This window comes from Doryrhamphus excisus, linkage group LG2, assembly GCF_037039965.1.
Source record: "Doryrhamphus excisus strain RoL-2023G ecotype Guam linkage group LG2, RoL_Dexc_Guam_v1.1, whole genome shotgun sequence".
In the NCBI taxonomy this organism is placed as follows: domain Eukaryota; kingdom Metazoa; phylum Chordata; class Actinopteri; order Syngnathiformes; family Syngnathidae; genus Doryrhamphus; species Doryrhamphus excisus.
Window position 1 is genome coordinate 22,018,293 of NC_136358.1, and position 21,203 is coordinate 22,039,495.

Genomic DNA, 21,203 nt, shown 5'->3' on the forward strand with positions numbered 1-21,203 from the left:
GCTTGGAGTTTTATGGAGTACATAGGGCGTTTGGGGGGGTAGTGGTGGGAAAAGCCGTTCATTCAAACCCCATCATTCCGGGCCATTCAGTAAAAAGATCCGTTCATTTCGGGCAATTTGTCGTTAGCCGACTCAACAGCGCAAACAACACGTGATGACTAAGTGGTGTGTCGGTCATGAACGAACGGGTCAAAAGAACTATTTCTTTTTGGGAACGGAATGAACAAGGTCACCGACAGTGTCCGTCAATCTTTAGGTTTCGGTCTTTCAGTCAGCTAGCTAACCCCACCCACAGAGCGAGGCGCGACGATAGGATAAGACAGGCAAGCACGCAGATAGTCCCGCCCACAAAAGGAACGGTGAACTGACTCTCCAGCCAATCAAAAAAAGCATTTACAACTGAACGGACTGAACAGGTACTTTAAGAGCGGTGACCTAGTTCATGCCGTTCACAAAAAAGAACTACTTCTTTTGACCCGTTCGTTCATGACCGATACACCACTAGTTAGGAGTATGCAAGCGGGTTTAGGACAGTGATTTTCAACCAATCAGGTCTGCCGTGAGGAATTATCCAATATTACTTTAAAAAATTATGAATCATTTATTAATAATTTTCTGCAAATATGTCATTGTCGAGTGTCCGTGGTGTAAACACTGACAGAGCAATGTGATATTCGTCCGTGTGGCAACACGTCGCCGATTCCCCCGTTCCTCCAATAGACTTAGTGATGCACGTGAGCTGGTTAGTGGTATGTCGTAAGATTATTCTAATGTAAAAAAAATAAAAAGTTGAAAAACAATGCTTTAGGACAGTTTGTTTGTAGTCTGAAAAGGGAAAGGGGCCAAAACACAACAAATGATGAACCATCGTCCAAGCGGTGCTGAAGTGTCTTAAACATTGTAGATTGCCCGCCCCGATGAGACATCAATTTAGGACGCCAGTGGAAAGGAAGCAAATGAAATCCTCTAATGTGCCTCTTTATTTAAAGAAAAATAAAAATATCAATTCATCATCCTCCCGGGCACAAACGAGGTGTCTGGCACCTCCAGTCACTCTGTGGTCACGCTTTAGTTCTTTTTTTTTTTTTTGGAGGGGATTGGGGGGTGATGCTGTTTGTACAAGAAGGGGAAGAGCTCGTCTTGTCGGGTGCTGCTCACACATTCATTAGTGCCTGTGCCATCGCATATGGCTCCCAAAGGACCAAAATAATTACTAATATTGCACACTCTCATTTATTCCTCTCCATTCTAAACATGCTTTCCTATGTGTGTATGTATACATATTTACTGTATACATACATATGTATACATATTTACTGTATACATACATAGGTATGTACACCTAGGCACACACATAAACATGTATAATTGTACATATATATTTATATAGACCTATAAATTTACATGTACATACATTTATAAAATTCTATACACATACTCTCCTTGCACGCACCCACACTGCATGTGAGTCCATAATGTCTTATGTACACGTGCACAGGCACGCACATCGGTAAAGATCTCACACGCACGTGAAAGGAAAAAGAAACAAGAATGTTGGTTCCTATTCAAAACAACACCAGGTTGAAATGTGGACGCTTTCAATGGATTTCCAATGTTTCTTTAAAGCAATGATCAAATGAAAGAGAACAGAATTGAACAGAAAGAGGAAAAGGCATGGTCCTCTCTGCAGGTAAGTGGTTAATTTGCATAATGTATACAGCTTTTTAAGGATTCTTTCCCTATTTTTTTGTATTATTTAATAAAGAGCGTTTTCTCTTTTGTTTTTTTTATAAACCAGAAAAAAACTAAAGTCTACAGAGAAAGTCCGCCAGCCAGCAGAAAGTCCTCTGCTGCCCAGGGAGAGTTTGACATCAAGCTGTACAGCGCAGTCCAAAACATACTTACATCTGAGCTCATTTACAGGTACAGCCATAATCAAGGCACAAAGATCTACAAGTAGATTTGTTTTTCTTTCAATCAAGTTGTACAAAATAATATTACATTTTACAGTCTGTACACCATCATTCAACCTTGCACAGTGTACAAGTTAACACAAGAACAACAAAAATACACTTTTCTCTCCTCCCACCAGGTATGCTAGAAGGACGGGTGTGTGTGTGTGTGTGTGTGTGTGTGTGTGTGTGTTTAGGAAGGTCAGCAGGAGGTCTGTGGGGCTAACAGGTTCAGTAGCTCTCTCTTTTCCTTCATTTATTATCATTGCACCCCCCCCAGCCACGTGGCTCCTAAGCTAACATGGTGGAATAAATATGCGATGCTACATTGTGTGTGTGGGTGTGTGTGTGTGTGTGTGTGTATGCTTCCTCGGGACAACCAGCAACGTACTCAAAAAAACAAACAAAAAAAAACAAGTTGATGCAAAAGTGCATTTAACTCTTCATCCATATTGGCTGCACATGGGCGGGGGGGAGCTAGAGGAGTGACACCCAAAGGGGGCGGAGTCGGGTGACTGGCACACACACACACACACAGACAGACATCCTGCATGTATGAAAAGGCAAAATAAGTCAAACTAAAGGAAGGGGCGGGCAAAGAAAGGAGGTAGCGTGAAGCTTAGTGGAATGACGAGTCAAGGCCTTCAAAAGGAAACATGAAAATAATAAGCTCAGTCAAATTAATCCATCATCATTATTAGAATCATAAAAAAGCAAAGAAGAGGATTTGACACACTTCAGTAGTACTTCATCGTCCTCCACAGAGGGAGGGGGTGGGGGTGCAGAATGGCAGAGGAGAGAGAGAGAGAGAGAGCGAGCGAGACAGGACGTGCTCCCATCACAACAGTTCGTACTGCCGAAGGTGCATTCGCTGGATGATGTCCCGGCAGTCGTTGAATACCCGTCGGATGTTCTCCGTGTCCACGGCACAGGTGAAGTGCGGGTAGCAGTAATGTCGGCCGTCGCCGCTCGCCGTGCTGATCCGCTGCGGCAAACGGAAAAATGGAATTTGGATGAAAGAAGTGTATAGTGATGGTAATGGTTTGAATTTCATTTGAACATGCGTCAGGTTACAATTGAATGCATCACATCATCAATTCATACCTAAGGACAATTTGGAGTCTCCAATTAACCTAGCATGTTTTTGGAATGTGGGATGTGTCCGCACAGAAATGGCAGAGGGTGGAATTGAACTCGGGTCTCCTAGCTGTGAGGTCTGTGTGCTAACCACTTGACCGGCATGCAGCCCTATTCTGTTATAATTATTATATTTATTTTTTAACCGAAGTACGAGGTGATATGACCACATAATTACCATAGTAACCGTTAATATACACATATATGACATCACGACTGCTTCAAGACTCTTCGTCCTTGTGTTTAGCAAACAATGTTAAAGATGAAAGCAAAGATTGTGTGTTGAGGAAGAGGAGTGAAGTAAGGTGGGAGGGGGGGTTAGTTTCAGGACAAAGATGGCGGACGTTGGGCTGTGGCGTACTTACCAGAAACTCGTCTCGGATGAAGAACTTCGCTCTCGTCACTCTGGGGTCCTCGCCGGGTTCGGGATTTGCTGGGAGATGGACAGATTCAACGTGATCACACAAATGACCTGTGTGTGTGTGTGTGTGTATACAGTCATGGCCACAAGTTGGAACTTGCTGGAAGGGGGGGGGTCACGGGGGTTTCCATGACCAAGAGGGGCTTTGCCGTTCATCTGGTCACTCTTAACATCCACTCATAAGAGACCGGTCCGACTTGTGGCCACGACGGAGTTTGTGTAACAGAGCGAGACGACCCACCTTCATTTGGTATGGTGTAGCGAGCATATTCGGGGAAGTAGTCTTCGATTTTGGATTTTCCAGCTAAGACCTTCTCGGCCAGCATGTCCTGCTTGTTGAGGAACAAAATGACGGAGATGGTGCGTAACCACCTGTTGTTCCAAATACTGCGGAAAAGGTCCAGGGCTTCCCGTAGACGGTTGGTGTTGTTGTCTTCCCTTATGACCATATTGTAGCTGCTGCTGGCCACCACAAAGATGATGGCCGTGACGTCTGGGGACAAGAGCAGACGGAGCGATGAGGGCGGGGACCAAGAAATGGCCGACCAAAGCAGGATGCCCGACTAAGCGTCTCACCGTTAAAGCACTGGATCCATTTTCTCCTCTCATCTCTCTGGCCGCCAACATCAAACATGCTGTTGGTGAGCACAAACACACCAGTTATTCCAGCAGACTCACTCACGCCTCCTTGTGGTCACACACGGGAACGCTTAAAACGCTTGAGAATTTCCCAAGACCTTATTAACGCGACACATTTCTTTATTCATTTATTACAACAGTCATATTTTTGATACATTTTATAATAATCAATATACTGTATGTATTACTCATTTTTATATTTTATTTATTTATTTGTTTTACGGATGTATATATTAATAATATATATGTACTGTATATCATAATTAAAATATTAATTATACATACAGTATGGGCCTTTAAAATATCATTTCATACAAATACCAATTGCATTCGGTTTATTTGCACAGTCTGATTTTTAATTTTAAAAATCTGATTAAAAATGGTGATCATTTGACAGCCCTCGTTATGATTTGATTCCCCTTGTCTGTCCCAAAGCTAAGAGGTCTTCATTGTAAGCTGGGCACTGAAGAAGTCGGACCTTTGGTATTTTAAGAAGACACTCACTGAAAGTTGACTTTGTCTACTTGGAACCTTGTCTCGAAAATCCCTGAAGTTAACACTCGGCAGCGTAGCAGGTCCTGGAAAACATGGCAAAAAAAGATGGCATCCGGCAAGTTTGCACAATTTAGCAGCATTGGCGTCGATGAGAGGACCCACCTGGTCTGTTGGTGTGTAGTCGCTCTGCCTTACAGAGTCAATTCTGTCCAGGAAACTGCAGACACACACAAAAACACCACAGTAGTTTAGGGGCACTCGTGCACACAATACTCAGGAAAAGCTATAGCATACAACCATTGGAAAAACAGAAAAATACTGCAGTAATATATAAACGCTGTAGTACAAAAATGGTCCAAATATCAAACCCCCAAAACCAATCCATGGGAGAAAAGCTGCGAGGTTATATACATAAAACAGAAGGTAGCCATATTGCTAGGAAGTCAGGCAGGCTAGCAGGAAGTTAGCCAAGATAGTCAAGATTGTCTTTAACTCATTCGCTACCAAAGATGGAGCCAAAAATATATTTAACACACACACTATTTTACATTTAGAATTCTAACATTCTGCATTGAATTAGTTGTATAATTTTATCTATAAAAGTGTCATACTATCTGCTATATGTTCCCATGTCCGTTTATTCAGGAGCACTTTGAACATCAGACCACATCAAATTACGAAATTGAATTTCACTTTTTTTTTTACCGTGTTTATTTTTTTATCTGACTTGCAAGTCATGTTGCCAGCTTGTATGTTAAAAGTTGAAATACTTAGAAAGCAACTGGCGGGCCGGATTCAAACGCTTGATGGGCCGCATGTGGCCCCCGGGGCGTAGTTTGCGCACCCCTGGTGTATACCATATCGATATGAAAATCATCAAAATTGGCTGAAAAATGTCTGGGATTGAATGAGTAAAAGACTTAAAAGGTCCCTGACATGATTCATTAACTTTGTTTAAATATGTTATATATATTTATTATGCCCTACGTTGCTCAAAAAATTAGCAAAAATTTGTTCATAGCATAAGTTCTTAGCATGATGAACTGGCTCTCGCGGTTCGGTACAACATAATTACAAACAATGAATAACACATTCAAACAAAGTTTATGAATCATGTCTGGGACCCTTTAAGACATGTGTGTTAAACTCAGGCCCGGGGGCCAAATCTGGCCCATGCCGCAACTTCATCCGACCTGTGGAACTGTGTGGAAAATAGCATTGCGTCAACCTTATCAAACAAAGTGTTTACAGATCTGTGTAATTCAGCAATTCCTCCGATATAGACTACTCTGGAAGTTTAATTTCAAAAGTGGAAACGATGTATATTTTCACAAAAATCACAACCAATCTCTTCTCAAAAAGGGTAGCAGGTTCAGACCAAAGGTCAAAAAATGTAACTGTACACAGCTATGAACTATATGACACTATTGTACTTACACCTTAACACCCAAAACACCTTCAGAGGCATAAAACAGTCAAAAGTGATAATTTCCATGATGTATGGGAATTAAATCTATGTTATGTTTAATTCCCACCGGAGTTCGGCGTTAAATCCATTCACTTGGATACGAAACTGCTTTTAAATAAAACTCCATGCAATACACTTTCTTCTCACGTTCATTTCTTATCGGAATTATACTTCAGAAATAAAGACGTTCTTCAAAATAGGGAGTTACTGTTCTATCACCCTGTATATAATATGCAATATTATAGGACAACCTATTTTTGATCATTTTTGTTTGTAGCGTTAGGAAAAGGTAAACCATATTAAAGAAACCACATCCTACAAGCCACATAAACAGCCCCCATCTCCTGTCCATGTACGCCATGGAGGACAAGGGAGGTGCTGAGGCAGAAGGTGTCCACAAGGGGGCAGGGCTGCTCAGTCTGGTCTATTTTTGGTCCTGGTGTAGCTCCAGTGATTACATAACCCAGATAGTGTGGAGGTTAGCTGCTCTGCTAGGCAGAGGCAGTGTTAGCATCAAATGTTAGCTTGGTCTCCATCATAACACAAGATGGGTGTAAACAATGCTGGCTCATACGACGTTTCTGCTTAAATGTTCAACAGTGAACACGAGTTGGAGACAAGTGAAATGAGCGTTGAACAAGCAGGTACATTTATATATCAATGTAGAAATTGATCATGTCTATTTATCTATCTAAACTGTACACACTGAAAACAGCGAAAGCAACGCAGTAGAGAGCAGTGAAACTTGGAAGAAGCGTATTGGAGTCAAACTGCACGCTGACTACGATAGATTCATACATGTTGGCAGGTCATGAGGCCCCCTCCCTCTCAGCCCCACTGTTTGAACAACACTGCACGACACACACACATATTTCAACTGTGCATTTGGCTCATAGCTTAAAGTTCATTCAAGTTAATGTTTCTGTAATGCTCTAATACACTACATACATTAAATACACTAGATATACAGTAAAGTCTCGTTATATCGATATCGGTTAAAACAAATTACTGCTTACTACGATACTATTTTCATTTCCCGGCAAATTTCTAGTCTTTTATGATATAATTAGTTCCGTTAGTACGATACCCGGTTATTATGATAATCCGGTTACTACGATGCCCTTTTCATCTCCCGCCAGCCAATTTGGTCTGCTTATATCGATACAAAAGCAGCTTAAATCAATCTTTGCTTAAGGATTTCAATACCAAAAAAGAACACGGCGAACGGCTGCTTCCAGTCAACTTTCTTTTTCACACTTCCACCACCAGAGCGCAGCACACACACCGATTCCCGCACTTCCTGGTTCACAGGTCATGCTCAACCCGCCCCACATAGCTGGCCAAACACATGCCTGCAACAGAAGAACCAACTGACATAGCATACACACCTATTCCAACGAAGACACAAGCGTACAAATACATGTATTTAATTGTGTTGTATTCAGATATCTTTTTATCGCTTGCAATAATCACTGTTTTTCATATGTACATGCTGGCGTTCGTTGGTTCTTCTGTTGCAGGCATGTGTTTGGGCAGCTATGTGGGGCGGGTTGAGCATGACCTGTGAACCAGGAAGTGCGGGAATCGGTGTGTGTGCTGCGCTCTGGTGGTGGAAGTGTGAAAAATAAAGTTGACTAGAAGCAGCCGTTCGCCGTGTTCTTTTTTGGTATTGCAATCCTTAAGCAAATATTGATTTAAGCTGCTCGACATTGTTCTATACCATAGAACAATGTCGAGTGCATTATTGCCTACTTTTAATGCAGTTAGGCGCAGGATCGGATATATCGACAGTTCGGTTATATCGATATTTTTTCTGACTCCCGACAATATCGATATAACGAGACTTTACTGTACTAGATTTAGGCTGCACGGTGTACGTGTGGTTAGCACGCAGGCCTCACAGCATGGAGACCGGAGTTCAATCCCACCCTGGGCCATCTTTGTGTGGACTTTGCATGTTCTCCCCGTGCATGCGTGGGTTTTCCCCGGGTACTCCAGTTTCCTCCCACATTCCAAAAACATGCTAGGTTGATTGGAGACTCCAAATTGTCCATAGGTATGAATGTGAGTGTGAATGGTTGTTTGTCTCTATGTGCCCTGTGATTGGCTGGCCACCAGTCCAGGTTGTACCCCTCCCCTCGCCCGAAGACAGCACCCCCGCGACCCTCGTGAAAGTCGATAAAGTATATATAAGATACATGAGATATACTACATACACTAGATACCCAATATATAATGTATAATAGATACATTAGATACAAAGCTTCATGAAGCTGTGAGGCGTTCCTTCACATTTTACAGGAACATATTGGAAGCTTTGGTGCTTCCGTGAAAAGCCACATTAGCGACATCTGGTGGTCAAAGCCATCTATGTCACGAAAAGGAGAATAACAAATGTATAGACAAAGTCGCCAGTGCTCTCATTACAAGCCACCATTGTTCAACTCAGATACTCTAGTGTATAGTAGATATACTGTAGTAAACATAGTGTATGGTAGAGCCACGGTTGTGACAGGTTTTAGGAGCACAGAGCCGTCGAGGCATGAAGGTTTCCCAATTTAGTTATCCATTATGCTGACATAACACAAAAATACTTCACAGGTGATGGACAGAAAGCAATTCCTTGAGGCAGAAAAATAATCCATGAATATTTTTTGTCATTGAGGTATTCAGATTATTTGAGTAATTGTACTGCTAGTAACCCCTAGCATACACCATAACTTGAGGTCTGAGGATCCCTGTACAGTACTAACATGCTACAGTTCTTGGATGGGATGTCACCCATGGTCGTAGGCCATCAATTCTATCCATCAAAGGAGGTCTAGGAGGTCTTGTTGTGACTTCACATTCCCACAACACGAGTTGGATCCGAACCGACGCAACAGCAGCATGGGAGTATTTATAGTCCGCATTTCGTGCAGAAAGCAGTAAAGTTGTAATTACTGAGCGCTTTGGGACCGTCATGTGACACCAGTAGCGTGGGAGAGCTAAATAATAAAAGTCCTTAAGAGCAGCTGGGTAAAAAGAAGGAAAATGTCATGTGACATCTGGTCACATGACAGCGACGAGGTGGCACTCGGTCGGTGACGTCATCGTTCTCATATTGTCAATGACAAGCTGGCAATTTCAGACTTTCCCGCTCTGGAAGCCGTTGTAAAAAAAATACTGTTTCCTGTGTTGGATGAGAGGCTATAATGCTAAAATACTTTTGGGCGGATAGCCCCTTATATATTCTAATCAATACACTACACAGTAAAACATTTCAAAAATGCATTTTGGAATGACTGATGATTATTGTTCAGTTTACAGTTAATAACCCCCCCCCACAAATTCAGTACGTAAAATTTCTGTTTATTTTTATCAGTGTAAAACTTTATCTTTAGCTCAATTTGCTACCTTTTGCATTCATCTCTTTTGGTCTCATTTCAACTGTACATTTTTCTAATAATACATTATAATATTATGTCGTCAGTTTGTGAAATACGGCAACTTTCTCCTTGTTTATGACTTTCTTGCCAGTTTTAGGCAGTACTGTGCATGAATAAAGTAAATACATGAAAACGCAAAGGAACACTGCATGCAAAACGACGCTTCGGGCCCCGGCCCCATGCGGTCAGGGTCACATGATGGTGGCCGTAGAGCAAAAGGATTGAAGATGATATTGCTTGGGGCTTGGCCATGGTGAAAGTAAGAACTCATGCTAGCACTTGAAGTGAACACAACTAGCAAAAACAAGGCCAGAGTTGGCAAAACTGTTCCAAAATGCTGAGAAGACGAGCGAGGTCCCACAGATTCCAAACCAGCAACCTTAACACTAATTAAACAGCTTGCCCGCAGTTTCATGTGTTCATTTGATAATTGGCTTGACTTTTTACAAATAGTTGGCCGTCTTTAATTAGCAAAGCGCGGGGGCCCCGATCAATACTTTCCATATTTTGAGCCAACCGGGGCCAGGCGTAATGGACTTTCACTTTAGCCTGTATCCATTGGAAAGCCTGGCCTTGCTCCGTGCTGTGTGTACATGTACTGTATGTATATCTACTCTAACACTGACCACAGACTTCTATGTGGGGAAAACACATAACCTGCACTGCATGTACATCTACTTTAACACTGACCACAAAGTACACATTCAATAAGATGACTTCACATATCAATGAGATCCAGTACAAGCCCTGCATGGCTTTAATATTGTGCCTGTTTGAAATGTTGTAGAACAGCAACACCTCACTCAGTGACCTTCTTTAGCTGCATGTGATGGTCAGGGGCCAGGATGAGAATCAGCAACTCCATGTCCGAGTCTATGGTTCTCGCCCGGAAAAGGGTGGAGTGCCATCTCCATCTAGGGGATGAGATCCTACTGAGCCAAAAGGGAAAAACTCACTATTTACCAGTCCTACCCTCACTTATGGTCATTAGCGCTGGGTAGTGACCGAAAGGACAAGATCACAGATACCAGCATTAGTGGCTGGGCTCCCCCTTAGAGAAGCACTGTCATCCGGGACAAACTCGGAATAGAATCGCGAGGAGCCAGATGAGGTGGCTTGGGTCAGGATGCGTCCTGGGCGTCACCCTGGGTAGGTGTTCAGGCCACATCCGACCTCGGGGAAGACCCAGGACACGTTGGGGAGACTGTCTCTCTCAACTGGCATGGGGACACATCGGGATCTGGACGAAGTGGCGTGGGAGAGGGAAGTCTAGGTTTCCCTGCTTATGCTGCTGCCCCCGCAACCCTACCTCGAATTGCGGTAGAAGATGAATGGATGAAGATGGTTGGATTATTAGAAACAGCTGGCTGTAGATGCACTGCAGTTGTACACTATAAGAACAATACATACATGTTCTTTGTTGTTTGGGTTAATCAGCTGTTGAAATGTACAAAACTGTGTAGCGGGGTGGACGAAGGAATTTTTACTGAGGATGAGTATAAAAGCATCGATCTTGCCTCCACTGTTTGTCACATCTGTCCGGCCATCACATCATCCTTAATGCACCAGAAAGTAGACATACTGATAGTGAAATAACCACAATACGCTGGCCTTCACTCATTAACACATTGTAATGGGACGGTCTGTGTAGATTGTGGTTCCAACTCCATACAGTAGATGGCAGGGTAACTCTGTTTCTGAACACCACTGTGTCTGCCAGAGAACAAGACGACGTTGCCTGACGGAATTCAGTGTTGCAACTCAAAAAAGTGACTAGCAAAAACTCTCTTAAAGGCTTAGCAAGCACAGCCAACTTGGTCATGTATTAATACAACTCAACTGAACTGTTCGTCAACAACCATTAGTCAGAATCACCCTGCATTTTAAAACATCAGGTGCATATATTTGCAGGTTTTGGCTTGGGCCTGCAGTATTAGGGGTCAATGCGGTGTTGGATGTTACTGGGTTGGGCTGATTCTGTAAAAATACAACTCTGCGGGTATCTACTTTCAAGAACACATTTCCAGTCTGTAAACAGTAAAGTGGTCTTATTCCGCCTCCTGGTTAGAACAACTTAAAAAGATCCCAGGCCGGGATTCAGCCCATCTATCCAAACAGGAACACCATGCCATACGGGACCAATCCATCAGCAGCTCCGTGCTCCTCCTAAATATAGGGACAGGGAACGGAGACACTCCAGAAATTCAAACCAAATCTGGTGTAAACAAACGGGCCTGCTCTATCTCAAGGCCACCGATTGGCCTCCCACTGCCGCATCACACCGTCACTGTCAGAGGTGTTGTGTCAAATCAAAAAGTAGAAAAAGGGAAATACATTCTCGTGGCATTGTGACTGGTCAATGTCTGCTTCTAACGGTCAAACGTACATCGAAAGAATTAAAGTCTAATCAGTGGCCCTCTCTGGCTCAACTGGTCTGCAAGCCAGAAATAGAAAACCAGGTAAAAATAGCACAATCCAAAATATCGAGTACGGGTCTGCACATCAACAACTGCTGCAAAATGTCAAATTAGTAGTTCTGTTTGGAAGTGGAGCAGTGACCCATTAAAAATGAGCTTTTTTTTCTCCAGCCCAAATGAAAAGTCAATAAGCAGTGACTAACACCCCAGCAGATTGCATAAGCTGGAGCTGAGCAGGGCGGGGGTGTGGGGGGTTAGAAGGCAACAAAGAACCGGGGCAAGAAGATCTCTTTGTTTTGATTCATTTCCTCGTGTGAGGATTCTCACCCAGGAGTGCTTGCCATTTCACCCAGCGGCCTGCAGGGGGCGTCCCTCTGCTCCTGCATCAGCAGCAGCACACTGACCCTGCCTGCTTTTAGCAGCTGGGTTTCCATAGCAACCCTAGTCCGTCCATACCACTCATCTTGCTCTCCCACTATCTCACCGTCTCTTCCTGAGCCGGGCTGCCCTAATTCTATCCTCACGTTCATCTCACCCGCGCTGGACCAACGAGAATGTTCACTTTTTATTCTCAGGCATTTCATATTAGGCCAGACAATCAAATGGAGCGCGTGCACTACTACTAGTTTCCCCAGGGACACAATAACCTGTGGCACAGCTGCGCCAAAATCATAACATTTGTGTTACATTCTCCTTTAGGGGAATTATCAACACGTATGAGTGAGAGGGTGAAAAGGCTCTGGGGGTACCCAAGACAAAAAGGTTGGAAACAATATATCATCTCCCTCGTCTGATTGTTCCAACACAGTCAAAACCTTACTCCTATGATCCACTCCTAGCCAGATGGGGTGGGGGCACTATGCTAACAATCCGTCAGTCAGCCACAGACAGAGTTTTTAGTATAGTTTGAGGTATTGTATGTTGGATGGCGTATGACTTCATTCATTCTTTCGCTCATGTCTGGTGTTACTCTTTTGAACGCATATTGTTTTGGAAGCCAAACTCTCAAGTAGCCCCTCAAACTAAGCCAAACTACCTTCCTTATCACCCAAATCCGTCACAGTTGATGGGGATGTCGTACAACTGCATGTCTAAAAATCTGAACTATTCCTTCAAGCTAGTGTTGCTAAAATATGTGTCCTTCTGCCCCCCGTCCAGACACCTCTCTTGTGTCATATTGGCGCAAGTTTTGGTCCAAACGGTGAGAGCTTTGTGCATTCAAATGATGATTTCAACACATGACGTTGAGACACAGAGAGGTTCTGTTTACACAGTGCTTAGTAATTCCTACAGATTTGATCATGACTGTAGGGGGAGCCTGGGAGCACAACTCTTTTTCCTTGAAACAGATGCTTCACTTGTATTCATCCCGGCTAAAAGCAAGAAGACAGAGAGAAGTGTGTATGTAGAGGCCGCTGTGCCCGCTACCACATACAAGGGCTGTGATAAATCCGACACAGCGCCTCATACAAATTGAGGGCTGAAGCAGGAGGATAATAGATAAGGATGTTGCCTGTGTCGGAGGGGTTAACATGGGTCCCATGAGACGGGCCCAGCCACAGAGTCACATGACATGGTAAGTAGAATCCATGCTGATGAAGAACATATACATACACCACATTAGTTAAATGCTTACAATTGTCCAAATATTGACTGATTCTTTCATTACAGAGTGCTCCGGAGCTCAGTGGGATACAAATGACTAAAGTAGCTTCCTCCTCCTAATCCCGGTGGATCGGGTGGACTACATCGGAGGTGATTTGATGTGGTGGTGATTAGGAGGATAACAGTGCAGAGTTGGCATGGACCAATGTCACACACACACTTTTTTTTTAAACGAGCAATGTCACATTATAATTTCATAGCATGAACAGGTGACTTGTTGGATTATTTTTGATTAATTTGCTTCAGAATCAGAATCGCTGTTATTGTCATTGTATTGCATACAACAAAATTTGAGTGCAACTCCACGGTGCATTTTGTAGAAAGTAAAAATAAGAATAAGGAAAAGGATGAAAAATAAAGCAAGGAATAACAATATAAATATAAAAGTGGCAGGTGCTGTTCAGAATGTGTAAACATATGTACATCAAAAACAATAACCTGTACAGCAACAAGATGTAGAATTGCAGTAACCAAAATGTAGTATTGCACATATTCTACCCGAGTTTCACTTGAATGAATGAATCCTATTGCACAGTCCAGTATTGCACGTTTAAAGCTTATTGTACATAACAATGAGGTGTGTGTTTTAGTAGTGCAAAAATAAGTGATGCTTGCAGCCAACGTTGGCACTATCAATGCAACGGTTAAGTTACCGACTTTTGGCAACACAGTTCCAGCATATCCAAGCCCAGTTCCAACTGCAATGAAAAACACAGGAACAAAGTTATTCAGAAACAAAGTGTTACTGAATAATGGCCATGCTGAACCTCCACTTTCTCTCATACCGCAGGAGCATTATGACAGACAATTTTTGTGGTTTCGAAACAGTGACTTTTTTCATACAGTGGTATAATTTGAAAGCGGTAACCCGGCTCAGGGCTGGTGCACAGCCACGCAGGTAACACTGGAAGTGCAGAAACCCAAGTGGGTACTGTCGCTTAAAGCGGATCATACGACCACTTCATTCTGATCATTGATCTTGCAGACGAATCTTCTGCAGACAGCAGCTGCTTTGTTTATGATGAGTGCCGGTGTGCGGCTGTACATGTGTTGTGCCTACCACAACGCATGGACTGAGCAACAGCTGGACTGCTCACACCGTTTACCGCTGTTGTTGTTATTAGAATGCAGTTCAAAATGTTGTCAACTGTTAAAACTAAAAAAGAAGAAGATAATCTTCACGCATTTGTGTATTCAAGAATGCTAATGTTCCAGACAGTACTAACAGCAAAGCACCTTGGATCTATTCTTGAGAGCAGATGCGCTCACACGAACACAGACATGATATCGCCTCTGACCCGCCCCAAGTCAGGCCGGAGCATAAACTTCATCATTTGTTGTTTCTCCAGTGAATATGCTAACCTACGATGATTTGTAAATGTTGCAATGTAGCGCGCTATGTGGTAGCACCGTAGCTCACGCAGCTACATGTATGCTAGTGTTGTCAAACGTGGATCAAGTACATAGTAGTGCTTGTTGGAGACGCACATTCTTTCTGGACAGCTCATTAGCATTAAAGCCACACACACACAAGGCCATACTCGCAGCTTACTAAAATCACTTTTAAATTCCGGCATCCGCCAGCTAACACACTACTTTCAGTACACTATTGCGGGACCCCTGACAGTAACTTTGTTACGAGTATTCTAACAAGGGACCTTTTAATAGGTAACTGCAGATCTATATTGCTGAAAAGCACGTGGTTCGCCACCAAAAGTAGCCCCTGCGCCCTGCCCGCCCTCAGCTCCCGTAGTCTATGCAAACAAACTCCAGAGACAAAAAGATATAAAAGCTTTCCATAAATAGCCCGTTGACCTCCTTTGACCACATTCCTAGGGAGGTGAAAGTTGACTCGGCAGGCCTTGGCTGCTTTTTGTGCCTGCCGGGTGTGGCAGGTTGTGCAATGCTAACTGCTTGGGCTAGCACAACGACAACAACATGGTGCTAACATTGAGGGTTATGTGCTTTTATTGGTGCTATTCTGCAACATGGCGTGTGTGTGAGTGTTATGGAGAGGATAGACGTGGTTGCTTTGAAATCATATCACGGATGCTTTGTGGAGTACGCGCACACGTACACAAAAACTTACACAGAGGCGTTTTGTGTCTCACCTTCTGCCACTGACCTTCCCTTTGTTTACAGCGCATTGCCGGGATACTCCCTTTGATTCGGCTGCGCACACGTGACCCTCCACCAGTTTCTGCTCTGCAGTGCAGAGCTAAAAATAGCCTTGGCTTGCCCTGGCTCCACTGCTAGTTTACATAAGCTCTTGGGGGGGTGGGGGGTGGTTTGGCAAGGAGAGGGAGGGTGGGCGGTGATGAGTGGGTGGGTGTGTGTGTGTGTGTGGGGGGGGGGCTGTTGTATGGCCGACCATTCCACAATCTCCAAGCAGTGCCACTGCTGTCCTCCAACAGTCTGTGCCTGAACACCCGTGGTCAACAGCAGTGTGTGTGTGTGTGTGGTAATTTACGTATATAATGTACATATGTATATTCACCAGCCTCCCTCCTCATCTCTGTCTGTACTTTAAAATGGAAGCACACTTGAACCCAAAAATAACAATCTATTTATAGCCGCAAAGCTATAAGGAGTCGGTGCGGGATGAAAACTAGCTAAGTCACGGTAATGTCATAGGAAAAGCAAGTCAGCAGGCATGTTGCTGTGACAACCCACACAGACTGTGTTGGAGAACATATGCCTTCTTCTCCTTCCATGAGAGGGAAGAGAGGAGCAACGCGGCCCATCAAAGGCCGTCTTTACCATCTACACATGTCCTCGCAGATGGAGACACTTGGCGGGAAACATGACCTGCAGCAGCATTCACAACACAGGTGACGCTTCGAAGACTTTACAAAAGGGGGGCTGGTCTGAAAGTCAAAAAGGGAATCCACAACCCGCACAAAATTGCTGGGGTTGGGGCGGGACAGTGGAAATCTCGCCCCAGTTAGTGTGTTTTTGTACACGTCTCAAATTTAGGCCACAATTTTGCCTTGATTTCTGCATTATGTGTTTAGCGTACAATATGCCATGTCTCTTGTTGTATTATTAAAGTGGGGATGCTTTTTCCACTTTTCTGACCTATAAACATAGAATTCGTATTAAATGTTGCCAACATTTCACATTATGAGGTTTGCGAATTTGGAAGTGAGCCCTGAGAGAAGTTTGGGATGGCTCAAAACACTCCGTTTCAAAAAGGCTTGGTAAAACTGCCCCTTTGTGATGTCACAGAGGGGCAAACTTCCTTATATGGGCGTGGCTATAAGTCAGATAAACTCTCTGTCCTCACGCAGGCTCCGCTACTCTGTTTACGATAAGCTCATGTAGAAGTTATTTATTGGTGATTCCCAGCAAGAGAAAAATATTTACATCTGTCAACTTTCCATACTGGACTGTTTTAGTGAAACGTGAAATATCCGCCAAACGTTTGCTGAAGCCAGAAGCAGTACGTTCTCGCTGTGCGTCCATGCGGCGCCCTCACGTCCGGCTTCTGACCTCCACCGCACCAACGGCGCCTCTGACAAAGTGTGTCCGACAATGAGTGCTCCTCCTCGGGCAGGCGAGGTTGCCACACATTGGGCTTCTCTTGAGCTCCACCGCAGCAGCGGTGCTACGTGACCACTGTGAGTTCATACACGGCAAGTCAGGGGTCTCCAGCCAGTAGATCATGAGCTGCCAGTGGCCCCTAAACACTTTTCAATTAGCGCTCCAAATACTTCATTCATTTATTATCAACTCCAATACCCGCTATATTAGAAAGTTGGGTTCGCAGTTAGGAAGCAGAGTGGGTGTGCCCAGAGACGGGCTGTGGGTGGAATAAATTAAAAACAGACCTCAGGAAGCACAAATCCAAGCAAATAAAATGGAATGGGTGCAGATTCTGGAAGATCTAAAACATTTTATAGAGCCCTGGGATGGTCATGTTTTAAATCACCAAAATACGGCAATATACTTTGAGTATTACATGTTATCATCAATGTACTTGTTAATGCATGATCACAGCATGTATATATAAAACGATACAACATCTATTCACCTATCTGCACTGCACAAACTGCACTTGAAACTGAAACCAGGAAAATGCAACACAATGGAGAGCATACAATCGTATTCATCAAACTGCAATTGCAATCAAGTCAAATTGCATTTTGAGTACTAAATTTGTACATGTTGGCGGGTCTGCACTAACGTTGCAAGTACTCCCCCACCTCATGTGCCCCCCCGCAGGGGAGCCCGCCCCATTGTTTGACTGCAATGCTTTAAGGACAGTACCGTGGTTTGTGAAGATGGGAGTCGCACTAAACTTCCAGCACATCACATTCTCTACTTTATCTCAAAACACACACACACATTCAAAGTGCCCCTTTGATACGTCCTCGGTCAGCTGACGAGTATGTCATATGATTCTTGCAGAAGGACAAACACTTTGGTTAAAATAATCTACATTAAGAACAATCCCTGTTTTAGGGTGTGTGTGTGTGGTCAAAATGAAGACTCCGACCTCTTCAGAGGGGGACCTGCTGGTTGCATTTTGGATCATTGTCCTACTGCAGAACTAAACATTCTCCTTCAGGACAAAATTTGTGGTTCCATTTATCACAGAAAGTCTTCCAGGTCCTGAAGCAACAAAACAGCCCTGGACCATCACACTGCCACCACCATATTTTACTGCTGGTATGATGTTCTTTTTCTGAAATGTGGTGTTACTTGGGACACACACCTTAGAAAATGTTCACCACACAGTATTTGACAAGCCTTAATGTTCTTTTGCAATAATAATAATTTTGGCTGGCTCCCGTTAGCTTGACCAGAGAATGCTTCGGCTGAAATCATTGATATTGTGAGAAAATTAATATGATCAGTGTCTTCCTATAGATGAAAATCATTATTCATTCATTCATTTTCTACCGCTTTTTCCTCACGAGGGTCGCGGGGGGTGCTGGAGCCCATCCCAGCCATCTTTGGGCGAGAGGCGGGGGACAATTTGGAGTCATGAAAATCATTAATTACATTAATTAATTAATAACATAGTTAAAGGTAAATTGAGCAAACTGGCTATTTCAGAAGTGTGTATCAAAGTGGTAGCCCTTCACATTAATCAGTATTCGAAATCTTGGTTTTGAAAACGACGATGACCCCTGGGATATGGTGAGGCTCATTCACATTTTCTAAAACTCTCAAACGTAAATATTGTATTTCTCAAAGATTTTTAAAGTCTTTGTCAAAAGATTTTTTTTTATTGATTTTAAGCTTGTCAGTGAGCAGTTAGTAATGCATTATTCAAAACAACAACAAGAATCACGGAATGGAGAAACATTTCAGTGGCGATCTGATTTGCAGACAATTCTCAATATTAAAGTTGACAATTTGGGATATGTTTTCAATATTTCAATGCATGTACGAACTGCAGCTCATCTCCTTTTAGAAAGACTTTACTGCCAAGGGTTTTGAAAATAACGTGCAGTTTTTTAGAGGCTAATAAAAGAAATGATTTACTAAGCCACTCATCCATTTTTCCAGACTTCTATGTCAGATTTTCCATTGGTAAAAATGACAACATCACCTGCATACAATATGATATTGACGTTTTGCAAACACTTGGTAAATCATGAACATATCATGAAAATAAAATAAGTCTAAGTATGGAGCCTTGTGGTACTCCAGGCTGATTTGATACAGCTCATAGCCACTAATGTGTCTATGAGAAGAAAATGAGTGCAATGAAACTACACGTGGAGAGAGCAGATGCTAAAGTGCAACTCATCAAAATATTTTGCTACAATTGAGAGTTTATTGTGGCGTGAGAGACCAAAATAGGCCCGCATTAGTGCTTCAGGGAAACGTTTTTTTCATGAAGAATTGAAGAGAAGGAGGTGTGACCACAGACTCTGTGATGACTTGAACTTACAAATCACATGAATTGAACAGTCCTGAACCTCCCTTTGTAAGGGCAACACTGAGATAAGGAAATCATCTTGTCGAATTGATATTCATTTTGGCATAGGGTAAAACCTGTAAAATATAAAAGTGCTGAAAATCTCCAAGTACAAAATTGAAGGCCACAAAGAAGCCGGCGTTGCTACAAAACTCAAACTAAAGTGACTTAAGAGCGGGAAAAAGTGGTATAAAAATATCTTCTATGAAGAAGAGGCCCCTTATTGAGCAAAGTTACTGTTTGCAAAGCGTAGCTCTGTTTCGCCGAGTCCTCCAGGGGCCAGGGCTGGCTGACAATGCTGGCCATTCTTAGCATTTTACTGCCCCAGATGACTGTGTCAGTGGCTGCCCCAGGCTGGTGGCAGGGTCCCGTGACCAGCACGAAGGAGAACCAGCCCAAGAAACAGAAAACCAGAGTCCAACTTCCTGCTGCACATGTGTCAGTCCATCCACAAAACACGTTGGAACTTTACATTGAGTAGCTGCTGAAAAACACATACAACCCATGTTCTTTCGAAGCTGCGCACCTATGCAATCACGCACTGTTCCAGCGTTCTCAGCACACAGCAAATCTATGCAGCGCACAACATGAAATCTATTCTGTACTATTTTGCAATGAAACTCCATGAGTGACAGGTGACAACAAGCGGTATCAACATCTAACAATTGATGAAAAGATCCTGTTTGCACATGTTTATTTACGCAGCCGATCAATTCATAAACAGTGCGGTTTCATATTATATGCCGCAGTTTTGCAAGTTAACATATACAGTGAAGAAAATAAGTATTTGAACACCCTGCTATTTTGCTATTTCTCCCACTTAGAAATCATGGAGGGGTCTGAAATTTTCATCGTAGGTGCATGTCCACTGTGAGAGAGATAAACTAAAAAGAAAAATCCAGAAATCACAATGCATGATTTTTTAACAATTTATTTGTGTGATACAGCTGCAAATAAGTATTTGAACACCTGAGAAAATGAATGTTAATATTTGGTACAGTAGCCTTTGTTTGCTATTACAGAGGTCAAACGTTTCCTGTAGTTTTTCACCAGGTTTGCACACACTGCAGGAGGGATCTTGGCCCACTCCTCCACACAGATCTTCTCTAGATCAGTCAGGTTTCTGGGCTGTCGCTGAGAAACACGGAGTTTGAGCTCCCTCCAAAGATTTTCGATTGGGTTCAGGTCTGGAGACTGGCTGGGCCATGCTAGAACCTTGATATGCTTCTTACGGAGCCACTCCTTGGTTTTCCTGGCTGTGTGCTTCGGGTCGTTGTCGTGTTGGAAGACCCAGCCACGACCCATCTTCAATGCTCTGACAGAGGGAAGGAGGTTGTTCCCCAAAATCTCACAATACACGGCCCCAGTCATCCTCTCTTTAATGCAGTGCACTCGTCCTGTCCCATGTGCAGAAAAACACCCCCAAAGCATGATGCTACCACCCCCATGCTTCACAGTAGGGATGGTGTTCTTCGGATTGTACTCTTCATTCTTCTTCCTCCAAACACGCTTATTGGAATTATGACCAAAAAGTTCTATTTTGGTCTCATCTGACCATAAAACTTTCTCCCATGACTCCTCTGTATCATCCAAATGGTCATATGCAAACTTAAGACGGGCCTTGACATGTGCTGGTTTAAGCAGGGGAA

The 21,203-nt window shown here is 43.3% G+C and overlaps 1 protein-coding gene across 2 annotated transcripts in view; it reads right to left on the reverse strand.

Moving 5' to 3' along the window:
• Window positions 1-962: 962 nt before the first annotated feature.
• Window positions 963-21,203, reverse strand: part of LOC131109453 (guanine nucleotide-binding protein G(olf) subunit alpha) — a 45,741-nt gene continuing 25,500 nt past the window's right edge. For both annotated transcript variants that reach the window (XM_058061484.2, XM_058061485.2), the window contains exons 6-11: window positions 4,807-4,861; window positions 4,654-4,727; window positions 4,087-4,145; window positions 3,752-4,003; window positions 3,455-3,522; window positions 963-2,937 (exon numbers count right to left, since the gene is read on the reverse strand). In XM_058061484.2, coding sequence (XP_057917467.1) covers window positions 2,791-2,937; window positions 3,455-3,522; window positions 3,752-4,003; window positions 4,087-4,145; window positions 4,654-4,727; window positions 4,807-4,861 — 655 coding nt within the window. In that variant the 3' untranslated portion in view covers window positions 963-2,790. The remainder of the gene's footprint in view (window positions 2,938-3,454; window positions 3,523-3,751; window positions 4,004-4,086; window positions 4,146-4,653; window positions 4,728-4,806; window positions 4,862-21,203) is intronic.